The 22,095-nt window shown below is 40.7% G+C and overlaps 1 protein-coding gene across 8 annotated transcripts in view; it reads right to left on the reverse strand.

Moving 5' to 3' along the window:
* Nucleotides 1-286: 286 nt before the first annotated feature.
* The window catches only part of LOC138962941 (acetylcholinesterase-like), a 108,351-nt gene continuing 86,542 nt past the window's right edge, over nucleotides 287-22,095 (reverse strand). For 7 of the 8 annotated variants that reach the window (XM_070334934.1, XM_070334924.1, XM_070334943.1 and 4 more), the window contains 2 exons: nucleotides 15,066-15,217; nucleotides 287-4,124 (listed from right to left, as the gene is read on the reverse strand). In XM_070334934.1, the coding sequence (XP_070191035.1) occupies nucleotides 4,009-4,124; nucleotides 15,066-15,217 (268 nt within the window). In that variant the 3' untranslated portion in view covers nucleotides 287-4,008. Of the gene's footprint in view, nucleotides 4,125-15,009; nucleotides 15,218-22,095 lie in introns of all 8 variants that reach the window. The other variant, XM_070334956.1, reaches the window with a different exon arrangement.

A 22,095-nucleotide genomic window follows, 5' to 3' on the forward strand; every position in this document is an offset into this window, starting at 1 on the left:
GTGTGTATGTGTGTGTGTGTGTGTGTTTGTGTGCGTGCGTGCGTGCGTGCGTGTGTGTGTGTTGGCAAAATAAGTCAAGAACCAACTGTACCCTCTCTGGATTCACTCCACAACAGATGATCACAGAGGTCAGTTAGACATCACAGGCATAGTTACTGCGTGTGTGTGTGTGCGTTGGCAAAATAAGTCAATAACCAACTGTACCCTCTCTGGATTCAGCAACCATATTCACTCCACAATCTTGTGCTCCAGAATCAAGACTGAAGAAAAATCAGAAAACATCACACTGGTTTCATACGATTTATTTACAAAATGCGACATATAATAACTTTTTCGCGCACACATATGTTTAATGGTGATAGATGTAAACATTTTCTTATGAGAGGTGTTAAGTTCTTAGAAGTACATTTTGTTGATCGAGACGGTGGCACGGGCGTACGTTCAGCCATTGATTCGATTCTTTTGGTATCCGGGAATTTTCAAATATAACGATGATTGTTGGATGATCGAACAAAGATTGTAAGTTCACCATTCACGAAAGTGCATATCCACAAACGAAATACAAACCCGACGCTGATGCAGGCTTTGTTATGTTCAGTAGCAACTCAGTCTAGCATCATAAACTGATACCCGAAAAATGGTAAAGACAAGGCTGTCTTTGTTTGTGAAAGAAAAAAAGAAGTCAAACTTTTCGTGTTAGCTCAACTGCACTACTACTTTTTGACACATTTTGTATTCACCCTGTGTCTGACGTGTCCGAAAACACCTCCGCGTGGAGGGGTTTTGCAGCCAGGGCAGTGAAGATAAAGACGGAAAATGTTCTCTGCTCGCGCGGCAGCAAGCAGGATGTCTCTGAACGGTATTGTGTGTTTTTTCCCTCTAGACCTTTCGGGTGCAAAACTGCCTGAATGTTTGGTAATTAGCATTCTCTTAGCCCTAGGCTAAGTGTAGTATATCAAGATATTTTATGCGAACGGTGGGTGCACTTACCAAACATCCAACTATTTTTATGAAGGAAATTTATTTCACACAATACCCACGATCTACAATGAGCTTCTCCCTTTCATGCACTATACAATAACCGCTCCCTCGGTTAGCTTTGTCAACTTCCTATGGCTTGTTCGTGCTGAATTCGAAAGGTTTGTGTTAGTTTTAATCCATTTTAAGAACAGAACCTGATGCATATCTTCGGATCCAGTTTTTATTTGTTTAAACAAAAGGTACTGTGGACTGAGTTTCTTTCGAGGATATGCACATTCTTGGCTTTGAACGCGATCCTAAACGGAACATCAGGGATGCCAACACTGCAACACAGACTGACAGAGTGTTACGCATCTCTCCTGAGTAAATAAGCATGATACCTGAGATAAAATGGATACCTTGTACAACCATATCTTAATTTTGATCATACATTCAGCAGCAGTAGATTACAAACAACCTTCACCACAGTCAGCTTTTCGTTGCTATAATAACTTTATCCATCTTTGCAAAGTCTAAAGATTAGCTTACAGCAGGTACCTTTTTTCAATTACACATGATCAAACTTCTGTCTTCTAAAATGTGCTAAAGTTTGGCTTGAATTATTTTCAAGCAACACATTTGAATTCTAACAAGAAACGTAAATGAAATCTAACGAAACACAACTTGTAATTCAAAACATGATCTATGCCAGACTATGGTTTTACTGCCGTAAGCACACGTCAACCTTCGTTGGAGCCGGAAGAATACCTTATACGCTGTAGTGTAGGCGGCGGGAGAGGAACGTAGGGGGTTGGGGGAGGAGGGGGGGGGAGAGGGTGTTGATTTTGAAGGGGATTGTTGCTAAGCAAATGTTCTCTTGTACGGCTCTTCAGTCACATGCTTCTTCATATACCAGCCGGTGATTATTACCCGGTAGCAAATTTGAATTATAACACTCGTCAGGTTACTTACACCCGATTTCAAAGCGAATGGTTATGTGTGTGCATTTACAACAGCAGTACCAGTATCACTACCAATTATGTCTCGTTACCTTTATATCGCTTTAAACCATCTGGAATCTGTATTGCTTCTTTTCTTCGGCGATTTAAAAAAAAAGGGGGGGGGGTGGTCAAAAGATTTGAAACATTAAAAAGCAGATTCAAAAAGCAGTACTACTAATACAAATAAATCATCTTGTTTTGGCGCGATACGTGTTTTCTAAATAGGCGGAAGAACGATTTTCCATGAAAGCTGCAACGTCAAAAACTATTCAAGTCTCCACAACACAAACTTTGTTCGTAAACACACAATGTCTAAGGCGACTACACTTTTGACATGAGCACTATTACCTCAGTGATTTGGAAAGTGACAACTGTACAAAACATAGACATCTTAAACCAAATCTTTTGTGGAAAAACAGTAGAAACATTAAATATTTCCAGTCAAATAAAAATGAAATCGCTGAGAAAGTGATTTTCAGAGAAAAATTAACACGCATACAAAATGCAATACACAAAATAACCAGTAGACATATATTTCTTAACAAAAGTGTAAAAAATATAACACGCCGTGATTTTCAACAAGGGTATGTTTCAAAAGTTTCTACCTGAATATTTTTGCTGATTATGTATAAATGTGCACATCAACAGAAATCTAAGACTCTCTCTCACTCTCTCTGTCACACACACACACACACACACACACACACACACACACACACACACACACACTCACACACACACACACACACACACACACACACACACACACACACACACACAAAATACATGAACAAAGAAAGATGAACATGTTTGTAAAATACCAGTTAAATTCTCTCGCTATCTGGACTGTCTGTCGTCGTTTTGTCTGTCTGTCTGTCTGTCTGTCTGTCGTTTGTCTTTCTGTCTCTGTCTCTCTCTCTCTCTCTTCCCCGCACACAAATCAATAGGAAGACGAACTTACGCACAAGGAAAACGCACTTGCACACGCAGATTCATTGGGCGAAAATAATCGTTGCGAGCGAACATGAATAAGTCTACCTACTGGGTGTACTTATTACCACACATACGCACACAAATAATGTGGACATGAGGTTGTCATGGGGGTCCATATCAAGTAGAATTATCTTCCCGGATTCTTCCCCGTCCCCTATACTTAGCTTGCTACCTTGTTATCAAAGTAAATGGTGACCGTCATAATATTATGTCAGCGACCATCTATTATTGAGGGAGATAATGTGTAAGGGTGTGTGTGGGTTTTTTTTTTTGGGGGGGGGGGGAGGGGGTAGGCGTGAAGGGCAAAGTTGCAATATCCTATACACGCAGAAGATTTGTTGTTAAAAATTACAGCTTTGTATTCCATGTTTATTATCTTTTACGAAGTAATTATAGTTAAATAGTTTTTTTATGTTTTTTATTTGTTCGACCTTCTTAGGATTATGGAGTTTTATGCACTGCCTTTTATAGTTAACTAAATTTTTGTATCATTTTGAAATAGTCCATTGTAGTCGGTGTAGGCCTTAAGCTTATTTTAATCGTTTGTCCAGTATTTAATTTAATTCACTATTTTTGTATGAACTCAAATGTTTAGTGTTCTTAGTATGTCTTGTTACTGAGGCTAAGTTCTATTTAATCAGAGTATAGTATGTTTGCGTGTGCTTATACCTAGTGATATTGTAAAGCGCATAGTGCTTTTAGTTATGCGCTATAGAAATCTCCTTAATAAATAAATAAATAAATAAACATGCACTGGTTCGTTTGTCCAGTAAAATTGACTGACTGATCAATGTGATAAATTGAATCTTTTGTTGATTCCGTCAGATTGACCAAACATTCGATAGAGAACAAATGTAATTGCTCAGAGGCAATTGTACACACGTCTTGGCTATAGGTTTGTGAACTTGCTTCCGGTTTCCTTGAGATGTGTGCTGCAGCGTTATAAAGATCAGGAATGAAATAGGAACTAAGGGTTAACTAGTTAAAAGTAATTCAAATCAGGTTCAAAAGAGGATGGGATGGAGTGGGGTGGGGTGGGGAAAATAAGCTACGGCTACGTGTTCAGCAGCAATAAAATGGAGATAACGGTGGGATATAAGATGAGATGAGATGCCTGGGCCCTGTCCGTGTTTCCGCTCGTCTGGCACGCTAATTGGTTGGTGGTGGGGTCTGGAACACAAGAAACCATTCATGAAAAAAACATGCAGAAGAATAAGATCTACATTCGTGTCACATTGATTTTATCAACTGCCGTTGACATTTTCCATGATCAAAGCCGGGATACTACTACCTGGCGATTAAGTGCTCTAAAGAAATTGTATTGAAACGTCTATTATGCAAGGGAGGGAATTCAGTGCTCAGAGCACAAACAATAATTAAGCGAGTTATTGCGACGTTGACGCGTCACGTCCGTTTTTCGTGCCCATTACCTTCCTACGGCGGATTTTACAGATAGCTTCTGCAGCTGGGTATAAATACGCTCACAGTGTAAAATAAAATTCCTTAATAACCAAGGTCCCGATGGTAGGTGCAACATACTGCGCGGTATAAGGTCCTGAATACAAGTAACCGGTGCCTTGGTACTCGACCTAGTTTACAATCCACTGGAGCGGCACAAAGAATAAGGCTGCATGTTGCTACTTGTGTGTAAGGCTTAATCACCATTTTAATGAACCATTTGACCAATCAGGACAGATTCAAGGTGACCCGCTAATCAAGTTGTTATAACGGCCTAGGCGGCACCAGGCTTTTTGTTCATCAAGCTGAAAATGAGGAGAATAAAACAAAACTTTGAATGACAAATATTAGGGTGAATTTTCCCACCTAATGGCAGTTTTTCATTATTGAATTTTACAATTAAAATAAAGTAATAATGTCGGTAGGAGGGACACCGAATCGCAACAAGTGGTAAAGCTTAAAGGGAAGCCACTCTCATTGAGTGTCAGCAGCAGACAACATGATTGTTTGACCCAACATGTATGTCACGTGTTTTAGACATATGTGCAAGATCAATGGTGAGTAAAAGACATGTGGAATATTCTACGAAGGAACTGGAGGCGAAGAAGTAAGATGATGCTTACACCAGCAGCTCATATAGGTAGTATTTTTTTTAAAGTGACATCTAAAAGTGTGCTGGATGTTGAACGTCCCACTGTTTACCTGGTGACCAGAATAGCCAAGATGGCGGAATCGAAATCGCGGGATAGCTTCAAAAATTATTTTTGTTGCAAATCACCGGTAATAAAATTGTTATTTCTAATATGCTGACTTTAAGCAAATGATAACAGACATGTGACAGACTCTGTAAAAATTATTCGGCTACCGGATCATGTCGATATCCATTTTCTCGACATGTCCGTTATCATTTTCTAACAGCCAGCACATTATAACTTACTCATAATAGCAAACTGTAGGTCTTCGGGGTGAACTTCTCTACACTGCTCGTATAATTCAAAACGAGGCAACATGGTTCGGCCAAGCTAAAAAAAATCACGAATTAGCTTGAGAAAACCCTGCTTAAACAATCAGTTGTGCCTGTTTTCATCTACCCCAGCGAAATAGAGACTGATGCAACACTGTGGCTGTACTTAACCGGGTCTATCGCAGAAAAGCGCTGTTCTTGCCGCTCCAGTGAAATGAGAATTAGGTCGAGTACCAAGGCACCGGTTTCTTGTATTCAGTACCTTGTACCGCGCCGTGTTTTGCCTGGGTATGAAATCCGCCGTTATTAAGGGATTTTGTTTAACACTGTGACCGTATTTATACCCGAGTCATCATTTACCCTTGTGTTTCTGTAAAACGTCGCATGCCAGCGTATCGGGGAAAGTAATTTCATGTAGTTTATCAAAGGTTCCCCTTATGGAAACTTGACTTGTTTTCTCCTTGAGGACAAAGTATGGTCTAGAGTTGATTGCATTTGGGCCTGTTATTCCATGACGGAAATCGCTTCCGCGTAATACCCCCATTCCACGGTAATGGAACCTTAACCCATCGGTAACGGACCACTTGGATCGTTAAAGGAACTTAAAACAATGGTAACGCAACGGTAGCGCTCGCACACACTGAGTTGTCATACCCACATTCCACACATCCGTTCTTCCTTCTGTTCCCAGCCGTCCTGGGGACGGCTGCCACGTCTATGGTCAGACGCTGCTCAAAGATGCCAAAAACGGCCGTTTGCGCAGCGTTCCATTGTTGTGGCAGCCGTCCTTGGTCGGTACGGGAACGGGACCTAGAACGGTTGTGTGGAATGGGGGGGGGGGGGGTATTACTCTCGCTCACAGTCGTGATATATATATGCTCCTAGTGGCTCCCTCCTTTCCTTGGCTTCGTGTTCCACTGACACTAAAACATTTCGGAAGTTGTGTTAAATTGGAGAGTGGAGGGGGGGGGGGAGTGGGGGGGAGAGAGAGAAAGAGAGAGAGAGAGAAAGAGAGAGAGACAGAGACAGAGACAGAGACAGAGAGAGACAGAGAAAGAGACAGAGACACAGACAGAGACAGAGAGAGAGAGTCTTTCTTTATTTGGTGTTTAACGTCGTCTTCAACCACGAAGGTTATATCGCGACGGAGAGAGAGAGTAAATCCCCGAGAAAAGTAACTCTTGGATCAAGAACGGAAGGATCAGCTTACTGAGAGATGAATCATGCATGAGCCAATATATATAATTTGCTTAAATTAAAATGTCTATGTCACGAACGTGCTTTCCCGGGGTCTCTTTTATGTAACTTAGGGGCGCGTGCGAAGATCGCATTTGGGTTTGCCGAAAACCTTTACTTTGAATTTGTTTTTGAAAGTCGATGTGCTGAGATGTTTTGCTTAAAGTCGATGTGTTGAGATGTTTTGCTTAAAGTGGATGTGTTGAGATGTTTTGCTTAAAGTGGATGTGTTGAGATGTTTTGCTTAAAGTCGATGTGTTGAGATGTTTTGCTTAAAGTCGATGTGTTGAGATGTTTTGCTTAAAGTCGATGTGTTGAGATGTTTTGCTTAAAGTCGATGTGTTGAGATGTTTTGCTTAATTAAAGTCGATGTGTTGAGATGTTTTGCTTAAAGTCGATGTGTTGAGATGTTTTGCTTAAAGTGGATGTGTTGAGATGTTTTGCTTAAAGTGGATGTGTTGAGATGTTTTGCTTAAAGTGGATGTGTTGAGATGTTTTGTTTAAAGTAGATTGTTGAGATGTTTTGCTTAAACTTAAAGTGGATGTGTTGAGATGTTTTGCTTAAAGTCGATGTGTTGAGATGTTTTGCTTAAAGTCGATGTGCTGAGATGTTTTGCTTAAAGTCGATGTGTTGAGATGTTTTGCTTAAAGTGGATGTGTTGAGATGTTTTGCTTAAAGTGGATGTGTTGAGATGTTTTGCTTAAAGTGGATGTGTTGAGATGTTTTGTTTAAAGTAGATTGTTGAGATGTTTTGCTTAAAGTCGATGTGTTGAGATGTTTTGCTTAAAGTCGATGTGTTGAGATGTTTTGCTTAAAGTCGATGTGTTGAGATGTTTTGCTTAAAATCGATGTGTTGAGATGTTTCGCTTAAAGTCGATGTGTTGAGATGTTTTGCTTAAAGTGGATGTGTTGAGATGTTTTGCTTAAAATGGATGTGTTAAGATATTTTGCTTAAAGTGGATGTGTTGATATGTTTTGCTTAAAGTCGATGTGTTGAGATGTTTTGCTTAAAGTCGATGTGTTGAGATGTTTTGCTTAAAATGGATGTGTTGAGATGTTTTGCTTAAAGTCGATGTGTTAATATGTTTTGCTTAAAGTCGATGTGTTGAGATGTTTTGCTTAAAGTCGATGTGTTGAGATGTTTTGCTTAAAGTCGATGTGTTGAGATGTTTTGCTTAAAATCGATGTGTTGAGATGTTTCGCTTAAAGTCGATGTGTTGAGATGTTTTGCTTAAAGTCGATGTGTTGAGATGTTTTGCTTAAAGTCGATGTGTTGAGATGTTTTGCTTAAAGTGGATGTGTTGAGATGTTTTGCTTAAAGTGGATGTGTTGAGATGTTTTGCTTAAAGTGGATGTGTTGAGATGTTTTGTTTAAAGTAGATTGTTGAGATGTTTCGCTTAAAGTCGATGTGTTGAGATGTTTTGCTTAAAGTCGATGTGTTGAGATGTTTTGCTTAAAGTCGATGTGTTGAGATGTTTTGCTTAAAGTCGATGTGTTGAGATGTTTTGCTTAAAGTCGATGTGTTGAGATGTTTTGCTTAAAGTCGATGTGTTGAGATGTTTTGCTTAAAGTGGCAAGTGTCGTTTAAGTTTATTTGACTCCGACTGCAAAAATAACAAGAATGACGCGATACAAACCTACCCAGTTAATTCTAACGGAAAAAAACCCACTGATGTTTAAGTCGACCACAACAAGTAAATTTGATTAAAATAAAATAGAATAGAGAATAGAATATAAAACAAGTCGCGTAAGGCGAAATTACTACATTTAGTCAAGCTGTGGAACTCACAGAATGAAACTGAACATAGTCCGTCGCTAGTGCAAAAGGCAGCGAAAGTGACGAGCCTGTTTGGCGCGGTAGCGATTGCGCTGTGCTTTACTGTATCTCTCTTCGTTTTAACTTTCTGAGCGTGTTTTTAATCCAAACATATCATATCTATATGTTTTTGGAATCAGGAACCGACAAGGATTAAGATGAAATAGTTTTTAAAACGATTTCGAAAATTTAATTTTGATCATAATTTTTATATTTTTAATTTTCAGAGCTTGTTTTTAATCCAAATATAACATATGTATATGTTTTTGGAATCAGAAAATGACAAGAATAAGATGAAAATGTTTTTGGATCGTTTAATAAAAAAATAATTTTAATTAGAAGTTTCCGATTTTTAATGACCAAACTCACTCATTAGTTTTTAAGCCACCAAGCTGAAATGCAATACCAAACCCCGGCCTTTGTCGAAAATTGCTTTGCCAAAATTTCAATCAATTTAATTGAAAAATGAGGGTGTGACAGTGCCGCCTCAACTTTTACAAAAAGCCGGATATGACGTCATCAAAGGTATTTATCGAAAAAAAGAAAAAAAACGTCCGGGGATATCATACCCAGGAACTCTCATGTCAAATTTCATAAAGATCGGCCCAGTAGTTTAGTCTGAATCGCTCTACACACACACACACACACAGACACAGACACAGACACACACACACACCACGACCCTCGTCTCGATTCCCCCCTCTATGTCAAAACATTTAGTCAAACCTTGACTAAATGTAAAAAGGCTCTTTATACACCTGACAAACCATGTTCTCGCGGCTTTTAACCGTTCCGGTATTTTCCTTCAATTGCTTGTCTGTGTGGTTTCGGTTTCAGACGGATCGTGTGCTAGTGCTTTAAACAAACGGGTTCAGTGCATGCGCGCTGTCCTAACAATAATAAAAGTACAACCATTTGTTGCTTTGTTTTAGAAAAGACAAACACAGCTCTGCAACTATATCTACACTTACGAAAATACTATTAAGAAAATACTATTACTGCGTGTCTGTTGATTTGTCCAATATATTTTTCAACTTTGCAAGCAACCATGAACATATCCTTTCATGACTGCTTTCCAGCTATAGAAGACCGCCAGCGAACTTGAAAGAAAAGAACTAAAAAAACAACATATCTTGTAACAAACATGCATCTAGATTGTAAGGTACTGTCGTTCTAGTGATATTAACTCAATAGACGAATTCCAAAAATAACCCTGTCGGGTTTGTGTGGGTGAAAGAGTGAATGCCCTTGCTTTTACTTGGACAAATATTGGAGGGGCCAATCACTAGCCAGGGGTGTGTCAGAGTGGAGAGGAGCACGTGTGAATGTATTTGTCCGAGAAAAAGCAAGGGTATTGACTCTTTCACAACCCATACAAAACCAACAGAGTTATTTCCGAACATTGTCTTTTCTGTATTCTGTAAGTCCAGGTTCTCGCGCTCGTACTACTACTAATAAAAACAAGTCGCGTAAGGCGAAATTACTACATTTAGTCAAGCTGTGGAACTCACAGAATGAAACTGAACGTAGTCCGCAGCTAGTGCAAAAGGCAGTGAAAGTGACGAGCCTGTTTGGCGCGGCAGCGGTTGCGCTGTGCTTCATAGCACGCTTTACTGTACCTCTCTTCGTTTTAACTTTCTGAGCGTGTTTTTAATCCAAACATATCATATCTATATGTTTTTGGAATCAGGAACCGACAAGGAATAAGATGAAATAGTTTTTAAATCGATTTCGGAAATTTAATTTTGATCATAATTTTTATATTTTTAATTAACAGAGATTGTTTTTAATCCAAATATAACATATGTATATGTTTTTGGAATCAGAAAATGACGAAAAATAAGATGAAATTGTTTTTGGATCGTTTAATAAAAAAATAATTTTAATTACAAGTTTCCGATTTTTAATGACCAAACTCACTCATTAGATTTTAAGCCACCAAGCTGAAATGCAATACCAAACCCCGGCCTTCGTCGAAAATTGCTTTGCCAAAATATCAATCAATTTAATTGAAAAATGAGGGTGTGACAGTGCCGCCTCAACTTTTACAAAAAGCCGGATATGACGTCATCAAAGGTATTTATCGAAAAAAAGAAAAAAACGTCCGGGGATATCATACCCAGGAACTCTCATGTCAAATTTCATAAAGATCGGCCCAGTAGTTTAGTCTGAATCGCTCTACACACACACACAGACACAGACACAGACACAGACACACACACACACACACACACACACACACACACACACACACACACACACCACGACCCTCGTCTCGATTCCCCCCTCTATGTTAAAATACTTTGTCTAAACTTGACTAAATGTAAAAAGTAGGCACACACGAAAAGCGACAAACTGATTATGCATAATCAATTCTTAAAAGATTTTTTTTTTTTTTAAAGAAAAGCAAATACTCACACGACTCACCCATTACTCAGATGAGACAAAATATCAAAAGAAAACATTTGATTCAATTTTGGGGCCAACCTCACTTTGTATGTAAGTTGTGGAATATACATTCCAATTGCTGAACAACTCTCAACTTCAATTCTGTAGAGATTCCTATATACGCTGATATTAATTCTGTATTCAGTGCAAGTGTTAAAACGTAAATGCAATTTCCGGATCTCACCTTGTAGCCTGTTTGTAATCAACGAAGAACTTGATGCAATGAGTAAGACTAAGTTTCCTGGAGTAGTAGGTTTAGACTGAACGCATTTGCTACCACAGTCGTCGCACCTCCCTTTTGGGACCATCCGATTGAAGACTTTCTGCTTTTTAAAAACTTGCTTTCTTAGATATTTTTGCGGTCTAATGAGAGGGGTTCAACCGGACTAGAAGGCCAGTACCTTTGTAATCAAGTTTCACAACCACTTCACAACACATACAGAGGATCTGGTTGTGACAAACATGCAGGACACAAACAAAACAGAGTAATGTAAATTTTATTGTTGTTGGTATTTAGGTTACCAAACATAATTACGGTAAGAGGAAAAACATTTGCATGCTTCGATACATTTTATTTTCGTAATTTATTTTCGTAAGTTCTTAGATACTTGACATTATTATTGTGACACAACACATCGCATGCTTTGATAGATTGTATTATGAGTTTTTTCTTGACATTATCATTAAGGTTCAAGACCAAAACATTGAATGCTCTCAGAAATTTTACTTCTTAAGGTTACCATATACTCTTAACATTGGTGTGGCAAAAGTACAAAACATTGCATGCTTTGACATTTTTTTTTTAATGTCGATGGTTTGAGATTTCTGACATTGTAATTAAAACCCAAGTAGGAAAACATTCAATGCTTTTACGAATGATATAGTCGGTCTTAGATTCCTGGTATAGTTATATTATGGCACAATGACAAAACATTGCATGCTTTGGAATGTTTCGAAATATTTTCGTTGATTTTTAAAGCACTGAAAATCATCATTGCACAAGGGGAAAGACACTGCATGCTTTGAGACATTTCAATGTTGTAGTCTTTTAAATTCACATGTATATACATATTCATGACATTATAGTGATGTTACAGTGACAAATCATTGCATGCTTTGACAGACGTTTTGTCGCAGGTTTTTATTTTCTTGACATCATGATTATCATTTATGGCACAATGGAAAAAAACATTGCATGCTTTGACGAATTATATCGCCTAAGGTTTCTAGATTCTTGACATTATCATTATGGCACAAGGCCAACACACTGAATGCTCTGGCATTTGTTATTGTCGTATGTTTTTGTATTCTTGACATTCTAATTATGGCACAAGGCCGACACATTGATAGCTGGTAAAGGCAAACGGGAATAACATGCATGCTTTGACCACAGGACCTTGTATCAGAGCGCCGGTCGATTGAATAGTGAAAAACAGTAGTAATACTACAGTAAGAATAAAGGAGCAGAATACTTCAATCGACCAGCTCTTTGATACAAGCTCCTGTGCTTTGACTCATAGTTATTGTCTTAAGTTCCTACACTCTTTACATTATTATCCTGACACTGCATGCGTTGACAGATTCTATTACCAAAGATTCAAGGACACTTGACATCACTAATATGGCACAAGGACAAACATTGCATGCTTTGATAGATTGTATTGTCTAAGGTTCCAGAAATATTTGCTTTAACATTGGGACAAAATATTGCACATTTGTTTTACTGTTGTCGGTTTCTAGATTCCTGACACATCTATTATTGCACAAGGACAATTACAGCAGAGCATTCTTTGATAGGTTTTGTTGCTGTTGGTTATTATGTTCCTGGCATAACCATTATGGCACGACAAAACATTGCATGCTTCGACTATACAACATTTTACTTCATGAAAAAAATCACAGGTACACGAAACATTTGTTTTGAGTTACACGTACTTCTTCTCGCAAATTCGATTAATTCAGCATTTACATGATTCAAAAATGAGACTTAAGTAGCACACGAAATTACGAGAAAAACATAGGCAAACAGATTCATCTTTAAATTTACATATTGGTTATTGAGTGCGTATATGTGTTTGGTGACGTATAACGAAATGGGCGAACATGGCGTTGAATAAAACCCACCCAACCCTTTGCATTTTGGGGGCATACTTTGTAAGCCAGGTTAAATCTCAATCGAGTATTCTCTGAGCTAACGACCACTTTTGGGAAACTAATGGGTGCTTGGAATGAATCAGGTTGGAGCGGTGTTGGTGGTTTTTGTGAAATATGCAGATCAGTGAAGTGATCATAAAGTTTAATCTGTTAGTTGAATCATGCTTTTGTCCTGTCTTATTTGTCATCTTCTCTTCTTTTCTTTACTCTCCTAGTCTTTTCTCATCTGTTTTCTTTTCGTCTTCTGTCGTGTGTTTTTTTCCCCTCGTTACACATCGCTCTCCCCCCCTCCCCCAAACACACACACACACACACATATTCCGCAACGAGGGAGTTAAAGGCACTTAGGAACAGCAGCTCTGTACCACTTTATCTCTACTTTATCTATACATTAATAAAAACAATATTACAGTTTACAAAAAATAGTTTGTTGTGCGTTTGTAAATGGCTATTGCTTCATATACAGTTTCTGAATGCCAGGGGACTTGGGGAAAGCTGTCTTCCAAACGCCATGGCAGGAAGTCTTCAACGTATGTTTCTTAACCCCCTTCCTTGAACACAATTGTTTTCTAGCTTCGTAATATAGAAAGGAAACTAATTTGAAGTAGGCCCGAATAACCAACTAGGATCAAGGGACACGAGAAACCAACAACGGCCGACTTACCTTCGTAATATTACCGCAAGAAAAAGAGGAGTTTGTGTCCAGCAAAAGTTTTGTACAGCGAGTGTATTCACAATGGAAAACAAAGTTCATGAACATCTCAAAATACTCACCACTCAGTAGTAAATGCTTTTTGTATCAAAAACATATTAGTCCCCAAGAAGCATGTATGAAGCATTATAAGGACCAACGACTTAGAAGTAGCGTTCATCATTGAAAAACAATCTTGTCTGAAAGATATATCGCAATTTTTGTTAGCAATTAGGCAGCTGTGCCAAAACGATGAGTATTTTTTTTATTTAGAAATAAGAATGAACTTTCATCAATCGTACTTGCTATCACAAAGAAATTCAAACCTTAGTCACTTTTTAAACCAAATACTGTATATTATAATGTATCAATGTCAGCAGTTGAAGAGTATAGCATGAAATCAATCATTTTATGAGCAGTGTTAGGAATCACAATCACCATTGTTAGGAATCACAAACACCATATTCACAGGGCTAAATGGGTTAGGTGCTAGCAAAGCGACAATTGTCAAAGAAACACACATCCACCCGTCGACCAGGTCCGCACACCAAAAAATTAAACTTCAAAACTTTTGAGAAGTTAATTTCAAAATGAGGAAAGAAAGTCACGTCAACATACAGGAGGACGTGACGTGGTTTACAATTGTCGCTTTTGTACAAACATGCAGGCTAGTAAGAGTACAGAACTACAAAGTTAGTGAAGCGGTACCAAAGAATCAACACATCTTTGTTAGTCTCGACTATCGTGGTGTTACCTAAAGTGAAGTATATATACCATCACATTGACTTTCAGTGAAAGCAAGCCAAAAGCAAACGTTGCTTAGTCACCTTGTATGAAGTTTTTTTTTTAAATTTTCTCTCCCCTTTAATTTCTTTCTTTTTCTAGAGTTCCTTCCCTTTTTTGTTTCCCCTCCATCTTCTGTTCATACCTTTTTCGTTCCGTGCTGCATTTTCTTTTGGTTTCCCTTTGTGTTTGTTTGTTAGTCCCAAAGAAGCTTCCATAACCGAACATTTTATTTAGTATTGTATGTGCTGTACTTGTATTGGTGAGTACAACATTTTTTTAATATTTTTTTTAAAACTTTGTTAATCTCACCCACAGTCACGTTGTTGTTTAGCACTTTAGTTTTTGTAAGCGTTATTATTGGTCAATAGTAGTCACATGACCAATCCGGACAGCACGGCAAAGGCAGCCCGCCACGTGAATCAGTGCGCACGACGCACGCGTGGTAGTACTAGGTCAGTGAAAAGCGGGCGGTGATGCGGTTACATGTCGGCCGAACATACGCGGTTGCATGAGCTTGATGGCAAGGCGGAGGGCCCTCCGCCACAGCAAATAGTACCCTGTTCCAGGAGCGGAAGGATCCTTTTCCGGAAGCTGCACTGACGGTGCCTCAGTCCTTGGTGAATTGTGTCTCCCTTGGCAGTCATCTTGAGGTACTCCAAGCCTCGGGTTGTCATGTTGGGCCACGTCTCGTTGTTAGCGTTCGGGTCCCTGGAATAAACACATAGTTCAGTGTGATTATCGCAGCATCATCAAAAAGTAAGAAATTGTTATCTGTTTGCAGTTCCCATCCTTCGATGCCAGTGAGGATTTTCGTTATTATATTGTCATCGACGTCAGCGTCATCGTCACTGTCAGTATTATTATCATACTGTATTGATTATCACTATATCGCCGTCGTCGTCATCATCGATGTTCTTATTGTTGTTATCGCCGTACCAAAGAAACAATTGTTGAATTGTTCGTTTAACCCCAACAGACCCAATTTTCTTATTTTCCCAATTTTCTTATTCTTGAAAGAAAACTAAACTAAAACCGAAAAATGGAAAGGGGTCCATAGTAAGAACAAGCACTCATAAGACGCACTTGACAATCTTTCTGTTCTCTTCAATACAGTTGCCATCATGGCAGTGTCGTTCATCATCGATCGAAAATCCACCATGAACTTCATAACTACATAAGCAAAGACTGAAAGAAAAAGAAGAAAAAACACCACCTGCACTTCCAATGTTATTGTGACCAAATTCAACTGCTACGGATTTTTCCAATATTTGCGGGGCAACACACACTAAAAGGAAGACCTTGTAACTCGGCCAACTTGACGGCACGAGCAAATTGCACACGTGCGTACCGGGGAAGAGCAGCTGACCCAGTGGGCAGGAGGGGAAACATCGTGTAATTAGTTAAAACGCCGCGTCAATAGTGGAGGCAGGCGAGGCAACGTGAGGGCGAAGGGAACAGCCGACATTAGAAAACGTGAGAAAATCGAAGTGTCTGAGTAGCAGGCCGATCCTTGGGGAGCTAAGGGGATCCATGGTTCTGACATCATGCAGCGAGACTGAGAGAACTAGAAGTCAGGCTCCTTTTCTAGTCATGCTGACCCCTCCAGAGTGTTTCACATGATAACGTCCTGTACGATCTGTAGCATCAGAAAACGCAAGGATACCCAATATGCTGCTGACATTATGCAGCGAGTCTGAGAGAAATTAGGCTCCTTTCCTAGTCATGCTGGCCCCTCCAGCGTGTTCACATGACAACGTCCTGCACGATCTGTGGCATCAGAAAAAGCAAGGATACCCAATATGCTATGACATTATGCAGCAAATCTGAGAAAAGTCAGGCTCCTTTCCTAGTCATGCTGGCCCCTCCAGCGTGTTTCACATGACAACGTCCTGCACGATATGTGGCATCAGTTGGAAGAAAGATCAAGTGGACCCTTGCCTCTGAGATCATGCAGATAGACAGAGAAATCAGGTCCTGTTCCAGTCATGCCGGCTTTTCCAGCGTGTTCCACATGACAACGTCCTGCAATATTTGTGGCATCAGTTGGATGAAAGATCAGGCGGACACATACCCGGTGTAACACGAAATTTTTACTCCACGAAAAATTTACTCCGGAGTAAATATTTCGTACGAAATTCTTACTCCGAGTACACTTTTCGTACGAGAAAAGAACTCCCCAAGGCACGAAAAAATTACTCCCTCCACGAAATTTTTACTCCCCATTTTTTTTACTTCCAGTAAAAATCTCGTACGCAAAAAAGGGGTTGCGGGCGAAGGGATAATGCCAATAAGTGATCTTGCGCACACGAATGTCGCGCTACCCTCCTCAAGTTCCACCCCTTCCACCACGACCACCAAGACTAACAGGGGACAAGGGAGTAAAAATTTCGTACACCTGGCATGGGAGGTTAAATTGCTCGTGTTGGGGTGAAGTAATTTATTCGTTATTTATTCGTCAGGGGAGTAGCATTTTTGAACGAAATGTTTACTCGGAACTCAGTCTTGGGGAGTAATTTTCTCGTGCAATGGGGGAGTGCTTTTTTCGTAAAGGGAGTAACTTTTTCGTACGACTGTTTACTCCGGAGTAAAAATCTCGTGGGAGTAATTTTCTCGTGTTACACCGGTACCCCTGACGTCATGCAGTTAAACAAAGAAGTCGGTCACATTTTCTGGTCATGCCGGTGTCACGAACTGAAACCTCTGCTGAACAATCCTTCTCATTGCGGTCAATGCACATGCGCCAATCTTGGACTTAAAAAATGCGACCCTTTGACCGAACGAACCATTGGTTAGGGTTAGGGTTAGGATTAGGGTAAGGGTTAGGGTTAGGTTGTTCACGACCTGATTAATCTCCCCATTTTAGCGCATGCGCATTGACCGCAATGAGAAGGATTGTTCAGGCAGTTTTCAGTTCGTGACACCGGCTTTTCCAGCGTGTTTTACATGATACAATCCTGCACGATATGTGGAATCAGTTGGAAGAAAGATCAAGGAGACCCATGGTTCTGACGTCATGCAGCGAGACTGAATAAAATCAGACCCCTTCCTAGTCATGGATGGTTCACACGACAACGCTTTGTGACGTCAGCGGTCTGAAAGAACAACGGAACAATGGTCCTGACTTGCAACGTGAGAGAAGTCGGTTAGTCATGCGGGCTCCTTTGGGGTGTTTCACGTGACAACGTTCTGAGCGCTCTGTGACATCAGTAGTCTGATGTCATGAAAGAGCAAAGGGGGACCATAGTTCTGGCAAGACGCAGAGAGAGAGAGGGAGAGAGAGAGAGAGAGAGAGAGAGAGAGAGAGAGAGAGAGAGAGAGAGAGAGAGAGAGAGAGAGAGAGAGAGAGTCTTTTTTTTCGTCTTTTCTTTATTTTAAGGAAGCGAACCCTTGGGTTAGTGCAGCCATGTAAACCGCAACGCGATTGACTACTTTTCATTTCAAGACTGACATGGCGTAAAGGAGTTCTCGTTTACGTTGTTGTCACCATTTTAATCCCTCTCTCTTCCTGCTGGCCACGGCACCAAGTCGCTTATTGCATTACGCCAGGATTGCTTTTCCGCCTGTTTTCATCCAGTTGAAACCTGATGTTGGTTTTCTCTGCAATATCCCTCACTGCATTCTGGACGGTCTAGGTTTTTTCATTTTACTCTTCTTTTTTTATCTTCGCGTTCATTGTCTTGTTCTTCTTCTCGTTTAAAGCTGCCTTTCCTTCCCTTGTAAACCCCCGTTGTAAACCGCCTCAAAAATCTGTCTTAGCGTTTACACGGGTTCAAGATATCCGTTCCCTTTGGAAACACACTAAACATCTACAGCATACAGCTAAGACTTGTAAGTGCTCTAGCTCTTCTTCTTCTTTTTCTGCGTTCATGGGCTGAAACTCCCACGTTCACTCGTGTTTTTGCACAAGTGGATTTTTACGTGTATGTCCGTTTTTGCCCCGCCATTTACGCCGCTTTTGGAGGAAGCATGCTGGGTATTTTCGTGTTTCTATAACCCACCGAGCGCTGACATGGATTACAGGATCTTTTCCGTGAGCACTTGGTCTTGTGCTTGCGTGTACACACGAAGGGGGATTAGGCACTGGCAGGTCTGCACATAAGTTGACCTGGGAGATCGGACAAATCTACACCCTTAACCCACCAGGCGGCAGCGGCCGGGATTCGAACCAACGACCTTCCGCTTGGGAGGCCGGCGTCTTACCGTCGAGTGCAGCTTTCTAAATCTATGCTGAGTGGGAATTGCTTTATGACTTATTTTCACAGGTTGACATAGGAGTCGGTACGAATTTTATTCAGCCCCCAAAAATTAAATTAAAAAAAATTAAAAAAATTACACTGTACACAGAAAGCAGAGGCTCCATCTAAACAGCCTGGACGGATCTAGGATGATTTACACGATGTTTAACGCAAGATGCAAGGTATCTATATGTATACAGTTTCGCTGCTGTGTTACTTTGTTAGGCCAGCAAACAAATTTTGGTTTAGGGTAACGTGACCAAAAAAGATAGGGTCGGTAGGTCGGCTTTTGAAAAAAAAGTTTTTTTTAAAATTTAGTCGATTTTAAATTAAAGGAGGTTACTTCCCTGAGTCTCGGTATGGTTGTTTTTTTGAGAAATGAAAAAAAAGGTTTTAGGGTCGGCGGGAAAAAATAGGGTCGGTCGGGTTACCTTAAACCAACATATCTTTTTTCTGGCCTTACTCGTTCGAATGACAGGTACCGGTTGATTCGCTCCGGGCATTTAGTACGAGACGGGTGGAGGTAAACCTGGGATATATTAACAATTGCGCTTGAGCTGTGTCTATATATTGCCCGAATTTTTTTACACATCCCCCTTAAAAACCACACAAAAACAAAAAAACAAAAGCAACAACACTGATAATTTAAAACCGGACGTTTTTTTCGTTCTGTTTTTTTTTTTTTGGGGGGGGGGGGGGGGGGGGTTAAAAGGGTATGGTCGATTTGCTTTCTGTTTTACGAGCGGGAGTTAGCCGCGTGGCGGTTGGAATCCTAGCATGCTTCATTAGTGAGTAACATCTTTTCGACTGATTCGGGCCATGTATCAAATCGTAAATCATCGATTTTTGTGTGCGCCTGTATAGAGGAATGTTTTTCCTGTAGCCGGGCAGTTTCTCTTTCGGGTTTTGTAACTAGAATACACATGACCTTCTCTCTCTCTCTCTCTCTCTCTCTCTCTCTCTCTCTCTCTCTCTCTCTCTCTCTCTCTCTCTCTCTCTCTCTCTCTCTCTCTCTCTCTCTCTCTCTCTCTCTCTCTCTCTCTCTCTCTCTCTCTCTCTCTCTCTCTCTCCTCTCTCTCTCTCTCTCTCTCTCTCTATTTTCCTCTTTCTCTCTGTCAGTCTGTCTGTCGGTATGTCCGTCTAACCTTCTCTAGCTCTCTCTCTCGGTCTTCTAATATCCACAGCTGTCACTGTACTAGTTCTTGCATTGATCCCAGATCACTTTCCTTTTCAAGGAAGTTCTGCTTACCTCTTTAGCTTAACGACCAGACGACCTGCAACACAGCTGATAACTCTTGATGAAGACATGGTTTTGTAATTAAGTTTAACTCGAAGACAACGTCGTTTTGCCCACTTGGCAGGGTAAAAACGATGTGGCAACCCGTAAGTTGAGAAAAAGAGTGAAAAGCTCGGGAACGCAAAAGAAGAAGAAAGGTATTGGAGCCTTTTGTTGTCGAGCATCACCTACTCAGTCAGTTCACACTGCTTTAAATTGGCAACGCCTGACAACAAACAAATCCTACACGACCTGGCCACACTGCAGGTCAACGCTAGACAACAAACAGATCCTACACGTCTTGGCCACACTGCAGGTCAACGCTAGACAACAAACAGATCCTACACGACCTGGCCACACTGCAGGTCAACGCTAGACAACAAACAGATCCTACACGACCTGGCCACACTGCAGGTCAACGCTAGACAACAAACAGATCCTACACGTCTTGGCCACACTGCAGGTCAACGCTAGACAAAAAACAGATCCTACACGTCTTGGCCACACTGCAGGTCAACGCTAGACAACAAACAGATCCTACACGTCTTGGCCACACTGCAGGTCAACGCTAGACAACAAACAGATCCTACACGTCTTGGCCACACTGCAGGTCAACGCTAGACAACAAACAGATCCTACACGTCTTGGCCACACTGCAGGTCAACGCTAGACAAAAAACAGATCCTACACGTCTTGGCCACACTGCAGGTCAACGCTAGACAACAAACAGATCCTACACGTCTTGGCCACACTGCAGGTCAACGCTAGACAACAAACAGATCCTACACGACCTGGCCACACTGCAGGTCAACGCTAGACAACAAACAGATCCTACACGTCTTGGCCACACTGCAGGTCAACGCTAGACAACAACCAGATCCTACACGTCTTGGCCACACTGCAGGTCAATGCTAGACAACAAACAGATCCTACACGTCTTGGCCACACTGCAGGTCAACGCTAGACAATAAACAGATCCTACACGTCTTGGCCACACTGCAGGTCAACGCTAGACCGGTACAACCAGACGACAACGCAGTCACAATCAACTCACCTGTCAGTTTAGTGTACTAGCATTTAAACTTTCACCGAACAATCAACTCTGCATAACTGCGCAGAGCGTTGGATAATTTCATTACAGGCAACTCACCCGTGTGTCTGTCACTTTACTGTACTAGCATTTAAACTTTCACGAAGCAATCAACTCACCAAAAACTACGAGAGCATTAGACAATTTCAATATAGGAAACACACCAATAATCATGTCTATCAGTATCACGTTAACGTAGTAGCATTTAAACTTTCACAAAGCAATCCCTGGCAACTCACCAAAAGCTGCGCAGAGAATTGAACAATTTCAATTCAGGAAACTCACAAATAATCATGTCTGTCACGTTACCGTACTAGCATTTAAACTTCACCAAGCAACAGACTCACCCAAACTGTGCAAGCATTAACTTTCATCAAGCAACCGACTCACCCAAACTGTACAATCATCAACTTGCACCAAGCAACAGACTCACCCAAACTGCAAAGCGCGTCCAGAAACCAGTAATCATGTCTGTCACGTTACCATACTAGCATTTAAACTTCACCAAGCAACAGACTCACCCAAACTGTGCAAGCACCAACTTTCCCCAAGCAACAGACTCAACTGTGCAAGCATCAACTTGCACCAAGCAACAGACTCACCCAAACTGTACAATCGTCAACTTGCACCAAGCAACAGACTCACCCAAACTGTACAATCGTCAACTTGCACCAAGCAACAGACTCACCCAAACTGTACAATCGTCAACTTGCACCAAGCAACAAACTTACCCAAACTGTACAATCATCAACTTGCACCAAGCAACAGACTCACCCAAACTGTACAATCATCAACTTGCACCAAGCAACAGACTCACCCAAACTGTGCAAAGCGCGTCCAGTACCCAGTAATCATGCCTGTCACGTTACAGTACTAGCATCAACTTGCACCAAGCAACAGACTCAACTGTACAAGCATCAACTTGCACCAAGCAACCGACTCAACTGTACAAGCATCAACTTGAACCAAGCAACAGACTCATCAA

The sequence above is a fragment of the Littorina saxatilis genome, linkage group LG1, assembly GCF_037325665.1.
Source record: "Littorina saxatilis isolate snail1 linkage group LG1, US_GU_Lsax_2.0, whole genome shotgun sequence".
Classification (NCBI taxonomy): Eukaryota; Metazoa; Mollusca; class Gastropoda; order Littorinimorpha; family Littorinidae; genus Littorina; species Littorina saxatilis.